The 15,029-nt window shown below is 46.5% G+C and overlaps 1 protein-coding gene across 1 annotated transcript; it reads right to left on the bottom strand.

Annotated features, from left to right (window-relative positions):
* Positions 1 to 1,096: 1,096 nt before the first annotated feature.
* Positions 1,097 to 14,798, bottom strand: LOC126521744 (lipopolysaccharide-induced tumor necrosis factor-alpha factor homolog). Its single transcript, XM_050170484.2, has 3 exons — positions 14,454 to 14,798; positions 4,576 to 4,732; positions 1,097 to 1,986 (listed from the first exon to the last, which is right to left on the bottom strand). The coding sequence occupies exons 1-3, from the start codon at positions 14,467 to 14,469 to the stop codon at positions 1,884 to 1,886; spliced, it is 276 nt and encodes a 91-aa protein (XP_050026441.1). The 5' UTR covers positions 14,470 to 14,798; the 3' UTR covers positions 1,097 to 1,883.
* Between the last annotated feature and the right edge of the window lie 231 nt (positions 14,799 to 15,029).

The raw sequence follows: 15,029 nt of genomic DNA, 5'->3' as shown, positions 1-15,029 counted from the left end.
TTAGCTGTTACATTTCTCGTAATTATTATACTTCCAGGCACTGTAAGCTGACTAGTACCGAACTGTATTTTTTCCACTCGCTGGTTTACCTTATACGAGAGTGTACTTGTATTCCACATTTCGTGTTTTCGTACTTCATTGCACGGTGCACACGTTGAATTTGGGTAACGCCCGTCGTTCAACTTTGTTTAGCTTTGATATTGTATTTATGCTTTCCGGCTTTATGCTTACCTGTATAATTGTTATTTTTCATAATATGTGCTCTACTTTTGTTGTTTATTCAATCCGCGCCTTTGTTATCCTGCCCGATAACACATCGGAGGTCGCATTTCCATCTCGTATAGGGCCTCTTGATGCAGTATTTAGCGGCCACTTACGTTCAGCGTGGTCATCATCATCCCCATTATCATCATTGTCAGACTAATTGCATGGTAATTTGATGAAAAGAAAACTCAAGCTTTAAAGCGTTAAACAGACAAGGGCTATGAACGACCTTTCTCTGCCTCGTAATCAATGCTTCCGCATTCGTAAGGCGCCAATAACGCGGTATTTCTTTTTCTTGCTGTTCATTTATAGTGACCAACGAACACTCGTGAGGCGAGGTTGACGAAAGCTAAGCGATTATCCGCCTGAGCATATCTGGCCCGGCGAGTGCGTCGCTTTATTTTGGACCCCTTTTCTTTCCTCTCCTTGGGTAACCTCTAAGCTTTTCACTCTATCTCGATACTTTATGATTGGCTTCGACGTTGCGTTCTTTTCTTTCTGGCTCTCAGGAACACTTTTTGCGAGAATCTGGACCGAAGTTTACGCCGCCACCACTTGCCCCACAGGGCCGTGTTTGTCGACTCTCGTCGTGGTCGTGTACTTAGCGCTGTTACTTTCAAGTTCCCATAGGTACCAATCCGCCCAACTGAACACGCTTTTCTCGCGAGATGTCTCTGAAAGCGCTCAGGGAAGACGTGTACTCATAATGTGTAAGCGAAGAAGACTGTCTACTCATATCGCGTGGTTTACTTCGAAAAGGCTCAACCAAGAAGGTTGCGAAACTAATTAGCGCACGAAAGGTAGCTTGAAGAGAGTCAAGGAAATGGTCAAGTCAATTGCAAGATGTTTACTGAGAGTGGTCTTCAAGGAAGATGCCGAACTAATTGCCACCAGTTGAAACGAAAATGTCCACGAAGAATGTCTCCAAGTTAATCACAACGTAAGTTACTGAATAGAATTTACGGGAGATTATTGCCGAAATGTGATTTCCTGAAAACGCGTAGCCTTTACGTTCACTTGCTTTCTTTCTGAGCTCAAACACTGGCACATTTTTTATAGTGCAACCACACATACTAGTTCCGCAGAAATGATGAAGGCAAAGTACTCGTACAATACTAGTGCGAAGGAAAGTTCAGGTGAACGACAAATTTTTTCCTCGCGTCTTCTCTATACCTGTCAAACTGCGATTCCTAAGTAGGGCTAAAAAGAGAAGGACGGATATGAGAACGTGTGTGGTCGTTCTTACACCTGCCCTTGTCCTTTTCAGCGCCGCTTAGGAATCTCAGTATGACAGACCTACTGGCGTGGATTACTGCCTTTCTCTATGTCTGCGTGTGCGACGCCGACCACACGAGACGGACGAATACAGCAGCGGGAATGAGCCATTGCGCGCGCACAGCTCTACCCTCTTCGCACGCGCACAAAACGCAGAGTCCACGAGTTGCCTCTGGCACGTGAACGTGACAAGCTTGCGCGAGGTTAGCGCGGACACGTGGTCGTCGCCGCTGCTTCCGCCGCACGTCATCCTCGCCGTCAGCAACGCACAGCAGAAGCCGCGTCAGTCCGTGCGCCGTTTCCTGTTAACGTAGGCGGCGGCGGCGGCCGGTGTCCCGTCGCGTTCACAGCATCCGGCGCTCTCCCAGCGTAATGTGACAGTTGGGGCAGCTGTGGGCGGTGTCCTTCCACGCGTCCACCACAAAGGGCACCCAGAAGCAGGGTAAACTGCACACACGCGAGCGCGGTTTTCTTTTTTTTTAAAAGAGAAGCACAACTACTACAAAAAGAAGAAAAGAGAAAGAAAACCACGATCATCACCACAAAACAATATCACCACCACTAACATTAATAACAAAAGTAAAAACAGCAACCGCACATACAAGGAAAGCACGAAAAGGCTATAGTGTGACAAAAAATAAAATAAATTGTGCGGTTGTGCGTGTCAGAAACCATGATCTGATTACGAGGCACGTCATAGTGGCCGGGAACTCCGGATTAATTTTGTTCACCTGGGTTTCTTAAACGCGAACCCGGAGCACGGTGAACGAGCACTACTGCATCCCTGTGCCATCGAAACCACGGCAGCCGCGGCCGGGTATCGAAACCGCGACCTCGTGATTAGCACGCGCAGCGCCGCAGCCGCTAAGCCACCGTGGCGGGTATAGAAGGCTGGTACGGGCTCTCTCTCTCCTGGTGATGGGTGGCTGTGAGAAATACTATGACGTTCTTCCGGTGCTGGTATCCGTGATGGAAATATTTGTGCTCTCGTGACCTGTGAGTGTTGTTGTTATTCTTGTACTTGCTGTCGCCTGATAAATTTGGCACGTACTCATTTTGCGTCCATGTGCGTAGTGCTTCTTTTTTTAAAGATTTTAGACGGACGAAACAGGAAAGTAGGCTTCGCTAGGGCCGTTTGACCCATAATATCAAAACACATTACTCGGGTAGAAAAGGAAACACAAACAAACCAAGAAGAGAATGTCGACACGCACTGTATATACGTACAAATTCGTCACAAGCACACAAAGAGCACTCAGATGCCAGCACCGAAAGCCTAATCTGGTACCTGGGACGGTTAACCATCAAAGAGAAGCGAAAGAGTCCACTCAAGTGCACATAGATGCAACATCCATATTCACACATCAACCTGAACAACCTCTGGTTAACAGAGCATCACTGCCAGAATGCTTGTTGTTATTTACTTCTAGCTTTCTTTTTTGTATTCTCTCCAAAGTTGTGCATTTGGGGTTTAGCGTAGCCGGCTCTACAAAGAACCACTTTTCAATGTGGCTATATTTAGTAAATAAATAAATCAAATAAATAAATAAATAAATAAATAAATAAATAAATAAATAAATAAATAAATAAATAACCATTCCTCAGATATCAGTTTTGTCGATCTGGTCTCTCAGTTGATTGACATCTCAGAAATGAACTCGGTCGGTGCTTCTCAAGCCAAGGCAGTTTTCTTCCCATCCTGCGTCGGCTTCAATGCTATAGATATCAATTCATACAGTACATATTGTCTACAGACTACTCGTAGACCTCTTTCCCTTCTGATAGGCTTCTCCTTTCGCTCGCATGTTCTACAGACTGTCAGGAAGAAACGTTATTGGTTTTCTTGAGCCACCGCGGTCGGCAGATTACCTAGCGGCTTATTAGCTGAACGTCTATAAACATGCAATAATGTCTGGAAGGCCTAAATAATACCACAAGACGTCTGCAGACTTCACAGAAAAGCGTCAGCACGCTTTCTATATACCAAGTAAGATTTTGCACTGAGGCAACACGTTGGGCGTCCGGCACGTCGCTTGCCCAAAAAGCCTTTCAAAGGGATCAACGGTAGGCGAACAAACCTCAGCCTGTATAGCAAACCTCAGCCTGTATAGCCGACGATTCGGCAAGGAGACTTGAGTTCGTCAGGGCAAAAACTGACTCTTTGTCCCCTTGCTAAAATGTTGGCTTCAGGCTTCCCGCGTTCGTCCGCTGCTCATCACTACGTCTTTACCTTGCTCTTAACCACCTTCATGTTTTTTTTAATATATACCAATCACTTTTCTTCTTCTCTTGACAGGCCTCCTACTTTCATTCGACTCGCGCTACCACCGTTCTAGCCCGTAAACCCGTTCTGTGACGAGACTCAAGTGCTCGAATCTTCCTGTGTGTCTGCTCCCTTCCTCGTAATCTCACTCGGTTGGAGAACGTTTCACTCCGGAGACTTCAGGCTGGGCAGTTTGCGCAACCTGGGTCTGGGGGCCAGGTTGGGGCCCAGCCCAGACCCAGGTTTACCTGGCGAAGTGCTTAAAAGTGCTCTGTCCCCGTGTCTTCAGCGGATGATCGCCATCTGCTGTTTCTATGGTCAGAGACAAAGGCTACAAGAGAGAAGGTTGTTAGAGGCGCCGCGATATACCGACAGACCAGTCTGCAGACTGTGAGCGGTTAATCACGGGCAAGAGAGTTCCACGGGCCACTTATGCACCTTCTTCACGAAGAAGGCCTGCATGCATGTGCATTTCATTTCATTTCAATTTTTACGCTCCCATAAATATGAACAATACACTTCAAAGAATACATTAATCTGTAAGTCTCATGGCCAAAAGACTGATCACGAGGCTTCCTGTAATCCATGTACCGTAGAAAGGTGAACAGCATCACGTTATTTAGAAAGAAAGAAGAAAGCTACATGACAAGCACAACTACACTGCATATAATAAATACATCATAATATGCAAGTAGAATACAACAAACTACAAAAATGACTATAATATGGTCAAAACGAAAAAAAGAAGATTCCCCAGAATACGCGTTACTCACCAGAAGAAGCAGCACACTCCGACCATGATGTAGGTGCACAGGCCGACCGTCTTCTTTGTCTGCGTCATGATTTCATGGCAGCAGTGTGGGCAGCGCATCTGCATCGGCGTGGCTGTCAGCGACTGTGTAGGCACCACTATCACGGTCGGGGTTGGGGCTGCAGCAGAAGGCAAGGAACATTTCTTTATGAACGTCGTCGTAGGAATATAACTCCAGCTTGGCAAGAAAGAGAGATAACAAAGAGAGGAAAGGCAGGGAGGTTTGGAGTTGTAAGAGCATGTAATATAGAAGGGTGCAAGAGCACTGCCGCTTGGCATACTTGGCACATCGATATAATAAATGCAATGGCGCGAAATAAACGAGTCCTTAGGAGCACGACGACGAACGTAAACTTACAAGCGCCAAGTTGCGACAGTTCATGTTTGTGGCGGAATTTGGAAGTATGGTTTAACATTTACCGGAGGGTCTTTTAACAACATGAAAAGAAAGAAGACGATACATAACTGACATATTTTTCTTTGCTTCATGCTGTCAAAAGGAAGTGTCCGCTGAATCTTGGAATAGTAGGAGTCGACTAGCACAGCTGGGAAGCATTGTAGAGTTTAAGTGGGCGCCTATGATGTGTGCTATATGTGCCTTTATGAAGTCGTTTATTTCGCACTGCATTTATCGTATAAGTGTAGGTTATATGGGACAGAGTTCTTTAGTGGAGAAAAAATTCCGAAATGGATACCGGACTGGCGCCATCTTACCGAGGGCACCATGAAGCCCGTGAACTTGCGAAGGGAGAGGACAATTTGCAGATTGGGCGGCGTGTATCTTGGTGTGCATGCGTCTCACGGTTATGCAGGTGATACTAAAGCCCAGGCACGATTTATATCAATGTCCGCGAAAGAATTGCGCATTCATAAAGGAGCGTTTGAAGTTGCAATCAGCAAGTTGTTTTTTTTTCAAATAATATTTTCCTGATTAGGTAAAGCTGTTGACGTCAGATATATATGCTGATGATTCGAGTGTATATTTTTTTAAGGCAACGACATAAACTAAGTCATCTTTTGCAACACCATTATGAGGGATATATAAAATTGGTGTTGCCTCTGGTACGGAATGCGGATTAACGAGAATTAAAGAAAATGGTATGTCTTCACCTAAAACAATATCATTTGTTTTAGGTCAAGATATAGCCTTTTAGGTCATGTGTTCTAAGGTCAATTCATTTTTAAAGGCACCTTTACGAAAGTCATGTGGTCACCAGATCTATCGAGCCTAGTGTGTCAAGCCAAGTAGAAAGACTGAAGTAGGCAGGTTGCTCAGCCTCTGTTATCGCGTACAGCGCAATAATGACGTTCGAAAAGGATACGGAAGCCACTTCGCAGAACACTGCAAAAACGTGTGCGCGCATACCCATGTTTGCTAACACAATTTTTTAAGCAAAGGAAAAGCTAAGACAAAAAGTAATATAGTTGGAGCGTGTTATATAAGGAAAGCAGGTGGTCAGTGTGTCAACTGGTCACCTTTGGCGCTGCACGAAAAAGAAGTTTTATTTCTTTCCAGGCATCTGGACACATGCATTAATATGACTTGCGCAATCTTTTGTATAATGATGTGTGTGTTATGCGTCTGACGCGCACTATGTAGGAAGTAGCTGGTTAGTTGAAATGAACGCTAGTTGGAAGTTCAGCGCCCGTTCTGTCGTTTGTGTACTTTTCGTCCTCAGCCACAAGCGCTGTTTTAAGAACACTGTCATATTCACACATAACGAGCCCTCTCGAGCGAAGTCCGCGCGCGGCGCGGGTTCGATTACGCCAAGCTACGGAAAAATTTAAAGAATATCTTTTTGGCGCTGAAGAGAGGAACATACGCAGTCGCACATGCATCGTTACCCAAGTTGGCATCAAAGAGGACTACTGAAGAGCGGCGCGTAGTAGCACGCACTGTGACCCAAGTTGGCGTCAGGTTCGTTGAAGAGCGGTCCAGACTGAGTGGCACATTATCCAGGGCTCCAAATTGGCATCAAAGAGGTTCACTGAACAGCGGCGCATACCCAGTGCCACATACCCAGTGACTCAAGTTCGTGTGACGGTTGGTGCGAAGTCTCTTGCCTCAGCACATCCGCCGGATGCGCTACCCATTAGACCATGGGCTAGTCAATCTCAGTGACCCAAGCTGGTGGGAAAACGGTCACGGACGGACGGACGGACGGACGGACGGACAGACAGACAGACAGACAGACTGACAGACCGACAGACCGACAGACCGACAGACAGACAGACAGACAGACAGACAGACAGACAGACAGACAGACAGACAGACAGACAGACAGACAGACAGACAGACAGACAGACAGACAGACAGACAGACAGACAGACAGACAGACAGACAGACAGACAGACAGACAGACAGACAGACAGACAGACAGACAGACACCAAAAAGTGCGTGTAGTACCCCAAGAATGCTAACCGCATTAAGATTCATTTTCATCACGTCGCATCCCATTTTTGCCACATGACCAGCAAGCTTCCCTGCAGTCAGCTTAAAACATGGCGCTTTTGCTCACCGCCCGGACAAATCTTAAACAACGCCGTACGCTATAACAGCCTTCGAGTATATATCTTGCATTGAGTGCCTTCAGTTCAAGTCCAATGCCTCTCACTCATCCAACCAGCAAGATGACTTTCCTTACATGGCATACCTTCAGGATTCAGAGCCACTAGATGAATCACTTATTCAGGGGGGTGGGAAAACATGGGGAAGGTGGGAGATGGAAATTAAAGACGGACGAACCAAGTCCATTTGTTGAAACGTTGGCTCCCACATTTACCTTGTTCCCGCTTTGCTCATATTCAGTGTGCTGTAATTTCAGTACACATTGCAGTTACATAGGCACTATATAGACAGCTTTTTAGAGGGCGGTTCTGAACAAAACACACTTTCGCAGAATGTAAATAGCTCCACCACCTTTTGTCATAGACAAAGCCACCCATAACTGTCGTAGGTGATGACACCGCAACGGTAGCTGGTACGTACATTCTCCACTCTGATTAATGTTGGGCCTGTTTCCGCATTGCTTGAGGACCTACTTATGGCTCGAAACCCGTTACCTCTGATCCTTGGGGAGGATTGCTTTGAGGAAGCTCACGCCGATATTCTTGTACAGCCACCTCGCCCAACGAAAATTCGCCGCCCAAGTACAAGTGTTGTGTTGCAATGCCTAGAGAAAATGTTACTATAAATGCCCAATGGGCTGTTACCTTGCCTACTCGCACTTCTTCTTTTACACAGTGTCATTCACAGGCTGCCTGCAGTTCGTGCGTTTGCGGGACGGGACTCAACGGTCATGGTTATCACTGGTATGTCATGAAAGTTGTTTACCTGAAGTAATGCCGTGTGAACCAAATGCACTTAGCGTAAAGGATGTCAAGATTGGCAGTACACATCTTCCGTTACGCGTTCCTCATTTTGTGTAACATTTACTGCAAGAAGGCACTGGACTCCAACACGTCCTGCACCAACATATTAATCTTATCGCCAGTGTTTATAATAATCTTGGCCTTTGCGAAGAGTCTCAATATTCTATTGACCTTGTTCCAGGCTTATTGCCATGTGCCTGCCGGCCTTACTGATATAGCAAGGCTGACCATGTATTCATGGAACGCCACTGTGAAGAGCTTCTTACAAAAGGAATCGTCCTGCCATCGTCCAGTCCTTGGATTTTCCCTGTTGTGTTGTCTCTCAACGCATAAAGAACTACATCCCAGTGACAGTTCACTGCACCATCCTTGACGTTTCTTGGTTATGCTATTTCAAAGATGGAAACTACCAAAACTCACCAAACGTAGAAGCTATTTCGAAAATACCAACGCCAACTACGGCCCGAAAAGTGCTTTCACGAATTCAAACTGCGAACTTCTACCAACGATTTATCTCAAACTTCGCCATAAGTTTGCGGATCCCCTTCAGACCGTTGTAAGAAGTGGCATATATAAGCGGACTCCTGACTGTGAATCTGCGTCCCAGGCCATGCGTGATGCCCTTACCTCAGGGCAAAGTCTTGGTAATTTTCATCCCTCTGCCCCAACTACTGTGACCACGGATGCCTCTACCTCTGCCCTCGGGACTGTACTGCCACAGTGCCAATATGGTAATGATGTGGTGATCGACTATGCAAGTATAGAGCGTTGTTCTCTGCCAAGAAGTCGCGCAGCAATGTATAGGATTGACTGGTGGTGCATTGGCTGCGTGTCACAAATTTTGGCATTATCTTCTTCATAGTAAGTCTTGTCTGCTGACAGATAATTGGACTGTGGTTTGTCTCACAACAAACATGAAACCATCGTGGCACTTTACCGGTATGTTAATTGAACTTGTAGAGTTTGAGTTCACCGTGTAGCACAAGCATGTCAAGCTGAACGCAATCGAAGATACGTTGACGTGTCTTGCCTGTGGTGCCCTGCACGCAATGAGAACACTTTGTCAATTCCAAGACGAGGACGAGGAGTGCAAAGCTAGACGCCACCGTCTGTTAACCGATGATGAAGCACTTCAGGGCTTTCTTGTCATAGGCGACGTTCTGTACCCTTCGCCCATCTCTCAATTTGAGCCCAATTTTAGTGCCCCGTAAATTGTGACAGTCTGTTCTTGAACTGTGTGGGGATGCGCGACTCTCGCGCGTCCCCTGATGTTTTCCCGCATAGCGCATCCCCTGATATGCTGTTTTTCCCGCACGGCTCGCGTGGCCTGGCGCCCGCGGCGCTCGGAGTGGTACAAGCGCGGTGTGAGAGATGGCGCCACCGTCGCGGCGGGGTTATTCGGGCGCCGAGGGAAGGCGCTTGCTCTCTGGGGTTCGAGACAGCAAGCAGCACGGACGTGCCGTGCCGCGCGTGGAGCGACCCTCTTTCCCGGCGGGTCGGGCGCACGGCGTGGACGTCCCACGCGCGCGCGGCGACCCATGCTTCTGCGAGACCGCCTCGCGTGGCGGCCTTCGAGCGCGCCTCCGTTGGCGTGACCGAACACGCGAACGACCAGGCGTTGGGATCCAGCATGGGGCGAACATATTCGCTCGCTCGCGGTGAGTCGGACTTCTAGATTTGTCGCGCGCCCATCGGCATGTTTTGTGGATAGCCACTCGGCTAGCAGGCATTGATCTATGAAAGGTGCAATAAATGCCCTTGTGACTGTTTGCACTACTGTGTTGTCGTTCCTTTGTCCCAAGAGTACGGAGGAGAACCCCATATCTCCCACAACTGGCACGTGACAACAGCGGACTTTTGGATGCAAGGTGCCCGCGGAAGAAGGCACAAGACCGCTACTGGTGGCCGCAAATGACTTCTATGGCGACACAGTATGTTGGCGGATGTCAAACTTGTCGAAAAACAACAATCGCACAGCCGCAAAGAACGCCGGTGTAATGGGACTCATGCCGGTAACCGAGGTCCCATTCTCCACAATTTCCCTCGACTATGCCGCAGTGATATGTGACAACAACAGATGCATCATCAATGTTATAAACTTTGCCACGCGTTTTATAGTGACCGGTGCCGTCTCTGCAACTTCTACAAAAGAAGTGATTCAGCCTTTCTCTTGCTCCAAGGCATTCAGTAACACTTCTCAGTCGCCTATGCCGCACGGCGAACAATGGCCTAGTCGAGAAAAGTAACACTACACTTGTTGTGACCAGGAAGGCGTGCTGCACCGACTCATCGTTTTAGAAAAAGAAACTCACTGCCGCCGCATTCGACGCGAGCACAAGAATGAATATCCCTTTGCAGTTCTCGCCCATCGAAGGGTACATACCACTACTACCAACGGAGAGGTTGACGCCGTCCAAGGTGTGAGGCTCTCGAAGGAAGTCTTCTAGACTTAACTAAGGCTCGAGATGCAGCAGAAGAGAATGCTGCCAGAGCTCAGCAAGGTCGTCAACACCATTGGGACAAAACACATTGTGACATCTTTTCTGTGGATCAGTACGTCTTTCACCAATACCAACAATCCATTAACGATGGTATGACAAAGCTTGCAACAACTTTTAAAGGAGAGTTCAAGATCACAGACCAAAAGACTCCTGTGACTCCGCCGTGCCAGTGGTGACTTGGAAAGCACTACAAGCGGCAGTGAGAGTATTGCTCCTGTGAGCCAACTGAAACCATTTCGCCATTCATACGGGGATCGTGCAACTTTCCTTGACAACTAAACCTGGCCTAGGGCATCAAATACAACACCATCATAACCCAAACTTGTGAAGAGCAAAGTTGCTTGTCATACTTTGTGTGCAGAATGCGGCTGGCGAGCATCATTAGCCAAATGTGACCACGATACGCTCCAGGTGGAGTCCACGCTAGTTTTAGTGCTTAAAGTCAGGCGTGTTGGGGCGGCCCGCCTTCCATGGTTTAAGGAGGGGCTCGGCCCTTCTCAGCAGTTCAACTGTAGCACTGCGGCGCCCATTTGACAAGCGCTGCTGGTGATTTTATTACCAGTAGTGTCCTTTGCAGGACAATTTTAACTCTCTAAATTTTCGATCAGTGATTTAATTGCGATTAATCGATCGCTGTGGCATGAGCAATAAACAAGAGAGCAGGTATTGTCGTACTGCTGCATGCATTTCCCCGAGGCACTGCACATGATGGTCACCACCCTTGTTCGACTGAGATACTTGGCACGGCATATTCAGCCTTCACTAATTCTGGAGCAGGAAGCTCCAGAATTAGTGAAGGTTCCCCTTGGTTTATTTAGGTTGCCAGTTAATTTTCATTTGTTTATTTGTACATTGTGAGTGCTGTGTTATGCCAAAGGCGCATGAATTTTGTCCACTTTTGTGGGTAAGTCGGTGCGAAACCATAAAATAAATTGTAGCGCCTGAGGCTGGCAATGAAGCAAGGCAACTAATGTTCTGTGTTGCAGTTAGACTTATTTGGTTTGAGTTCACATATTTCTAACCCTTTACGTTTCGAGTTATTTTTGAAAAAAAAAAGTTTTCAAAATGCCAATATTTTCTAAGTGCTTAAATTTTGTTGCTTGAAGAACTTTGCTATCTCTTGAATGTGAATTAAAATAATTCAAAGACAGCGGCCTAAGCAGTTCCCAAACTCGTTATTCTTGCTTGTCGCATGACTTATGTGGGGTGCCCCAGCTAACGTTAGCTAAACTGTTAAAGGCTGGCGACCCAACACTGTAGGTTGTATAGTCAGACCTTGCACCGTGTTTTTATTCTTTGACTTGGTTCACTGCCGGATCCTGTGATTCAACGCTTCACTAGCAGTGAAGCGTTGAATTACAGGATCAGGAATACAGGGTGTTTCAGCGAACACTTTCAAAAATCTTTAAAAGTTGCCTGTGGCAGATATCACAATTCTAGTTCGTGAGCTAGTCTACTCAAAGCGACGGACAATACCTGCCCACAAATTGACATGCAATATCGACTAATTTATAAAGAAAAATCAATAAGTAAGCTTATAACTAATTACATTATGGTGCATATTGCAATTTAGAAATTCTAGCCGTGGAGTTCGCAAGGCGGATCCACTTAGAACGAATTTTCAAGATGACACCAGTTTTGAGATATGAATTCCTGCATTTTGCGGAGAAATGCAGTGGCATTCCAGTTAATTTGTTAACAACACGTCGTTTCGTGCACTGAAGCACGCAAATAACTGGAACGCCAATGCATTTCTCCGCGGAGTTCGGGAATTTATATCTCGAAACTGGTGTCGCCCTGAGAATTCGTTCCAAGTGGATCCGCCTTGCGAAGTCCACCTCTAGAATTTGTAAATTGCAATATGGGTTATAAGATAATTAGCTAAAAAGATAATTAGTGAATTCTTGTTAATTCGTCGATTTTGCATTTCAATCTTTTGTGCAAGTAGTGTCCGTCACTTCGAGTAGACCGGCTCATAAACTAGAACTGAGCAACCTACCACAGGCAACCTTTAAAAATTTTGTATGTTCGTAGAAACATCCTTCATATATATATATATATATATATATATATATATATATATATATATATATATCAATCTATATCAATCTAAAGCTACATCAATCAATCAATCAATCAGTGCGTTATGGTCTTCTTTTTCACGTGAAAATGGTCGCGTTCCAGCCGGCGACGGCACTGTCTTCACATATAGAAAACTAAGACAGCTGCTTGAAGAGCAAAAGGAGTGACGAGAAGAGCCTAGATTGAATTTAAATCTACAGACGGCAGCGGCAATATTGGTATCATCAAAAATGATTGCAGCATCGGCAACAGAAGGAGTAGCAGCAACAGTAACAACTACAAAAATTGCAGAAACGGGCATCTTATCACCAGAATTTAACTTAGTTATGCGTGTCAAATTTTTCCGATGAGGTACTTGTCCCAGGTAAATATTTTTTACAATTGTCACAACTTGAAAAACCGGAAAATATTGGAATTAGTCTCGGAGGTAATCGTCCTTCTAGAGCGCTAGAATTAATCGCTCTGAATTCCCGTGGCAGTACAGATGTTGCGTGGTTGGTTAAACAGTCGGCATAAACTACTAGCGATGAAGGCAAAAAAAAAAAAAAAAAAGCTATTTAAGGCTTCGTGTTGCGACGCGAGTTGTTCCCCGCATTCTTTCAGCAGGATGACGCAGAAACTGAGACACATTATCTCGCCGTTGTGAGTCATCCTCACTTTTCTTTTTCTAGAGCCTGATCAGCATTCACGCCTTTCACGACAGGCGGCCAATGACTCCAACTGGAACACGTTGAAATAGCATGTTGTGTTGGTTTTCATCGCACACAGCCAAAAGTGTACACGCCGGAGATATTGTCAGACTGTCGTTTGTTCGTAATGCAGCAGCAGCTCTCTAATACAGCCACCATGTCAGTACTTCAAGACATGCATGAGTAATGCAGGGCGATCAATCCTGTTTTTCTTGCAGATGACCTTAGGACCGCATTATCCTCCGTATTCATTTTACATATCTAAACACTGGCGTGCTTATCACAAGCGCACGCAAGTTCTGCGCAGCTGTGTCGCTTTTTCTTACGCGCAAAAGCCTGAGACGCGCAGTAAATTTTTCTGGCTCTCAGCGCACTTGCAACTCCGCTTTATCACGAACAAAGAAATGATGTAGCGCGTGCGGTCACCGTTCATTGTTACGCAGTTGTCATGTCGCAGCTGACAAGAACCCACCTTTGAGACATCTGTGGCGCCTTGTTTACAACCTAAAAGCACGCATGATCCGTATCATCGCAAGTGTTGAGAGAGAACATATCTATGTGGCAAGCGTGTTAAAAAGAAAGAAAGAAAGAAAAAGAGATCTCGTTTGGTGCTCCGGTGGAAGCAGACTCGAGAAGCCGCGAACGCTGCCTGCACTGCTTGAAGTAGAGCATGCTTCATTTCGCCGACGACTTCGACGCTAAAGCCGGCAAGCCTGAATTTTTTTTTTATGTATTATTATTATTACGTCCGACCGTGCAAAGACCAATGTTACGAAAAATGTTAGGCGTAGCGTGAAGAGACAGGAAGAGAGCGCTGTGGATCAGAGAGCAAACGGGGATGGCTGACATCCTAGCTGACATTAAGAAAAAAAAGAAAAGCATGGAGCCAGGCAAGCCATGTAATGCGTATAGTGTAGATGAACGGGGGAGCATTAGAGTTACAGAATGGGTGCCAAGGGAAGGGAAGCGCAGTCGAGGACGGCAGAGAACTAGGTAAAACGGTTGGGGGTGGTGGAATTAGGCAATTTGCAGCCGCAAGTTGAAATCAGCTAGCGCAAGGCAAGGGTAAATGGAGATCCAAGGGAGAGAGGCCTTAGCCTTGCGGTAGACATAAAAAAAAAAAGGCTGATGATGATCGTCACGTTGCTCACACTGCTGTTAGCGATGCCTTCGATATATCGTAAACAAGACTCACCCGGAGTGTACGCCATGACCTTTATAGGGTGTAGTCGGATCGGAGAGACCACCGGGGTTGGATGCCGCTGCACGTTTAGTTCTCCTCGAGAGGAAGCCTTTGGGAGCTGCTGGCGTGGCCGATAAACACCAGAATCGCAGAGCGGAACTGCTGGAGATGGCGCGCAGGCAACGCGAGGCACCCGCAACGAGTGGACGACCGGCGATGCCGCGCGAACGGGCCAACCGTCTGCGAACCCAACACCCAGAAGCGGCCCTTTCTTTTTTTCTTTGCGTGCTTCTGTGACGGCGTCTGGTATAATATAATGCAGCGCTGTTGAACCTAGAACCAATAGGAAGCTCGAACCGACCGGCGCAGCATATTCGTTCGCGGCATGCGCTTTCTAGATCGCTCCATTTCTTTCTTTCTTACTTTCTTTTCTTTCTTATATTTGTATAACTCAGACCTAATTTCTCGCGCTTTGCAAGAACGGAAGGCAACACTGGGGCCAGTAGGGAGCAGTTGCAAGGATTTCTTGCGGCACCTGTGTTAGATTATCGAACTAACAGAACACTAGCTAAGGGCAACGTCTAACCG

The sequence above is a fragment of the Dermacentor andersoni genome, chromosome 6, assembly GCF_023375885.2.
Source record: "Dermacentor andersoni chromosome 6, qqDerAnde1_hic_scaffold, whole genome shotgun sequence".
In the NCBI taxonomy this organism is placed as follows: Eukaryota; Metazoa; Arthropoda; class Arachnida; order Ixodida; family Ixodidae; genus Dermacentor; species Dermacentor andersoni.
This window is presented reverse-complemented; position numbering and strand designations above follow the sequence as displayed.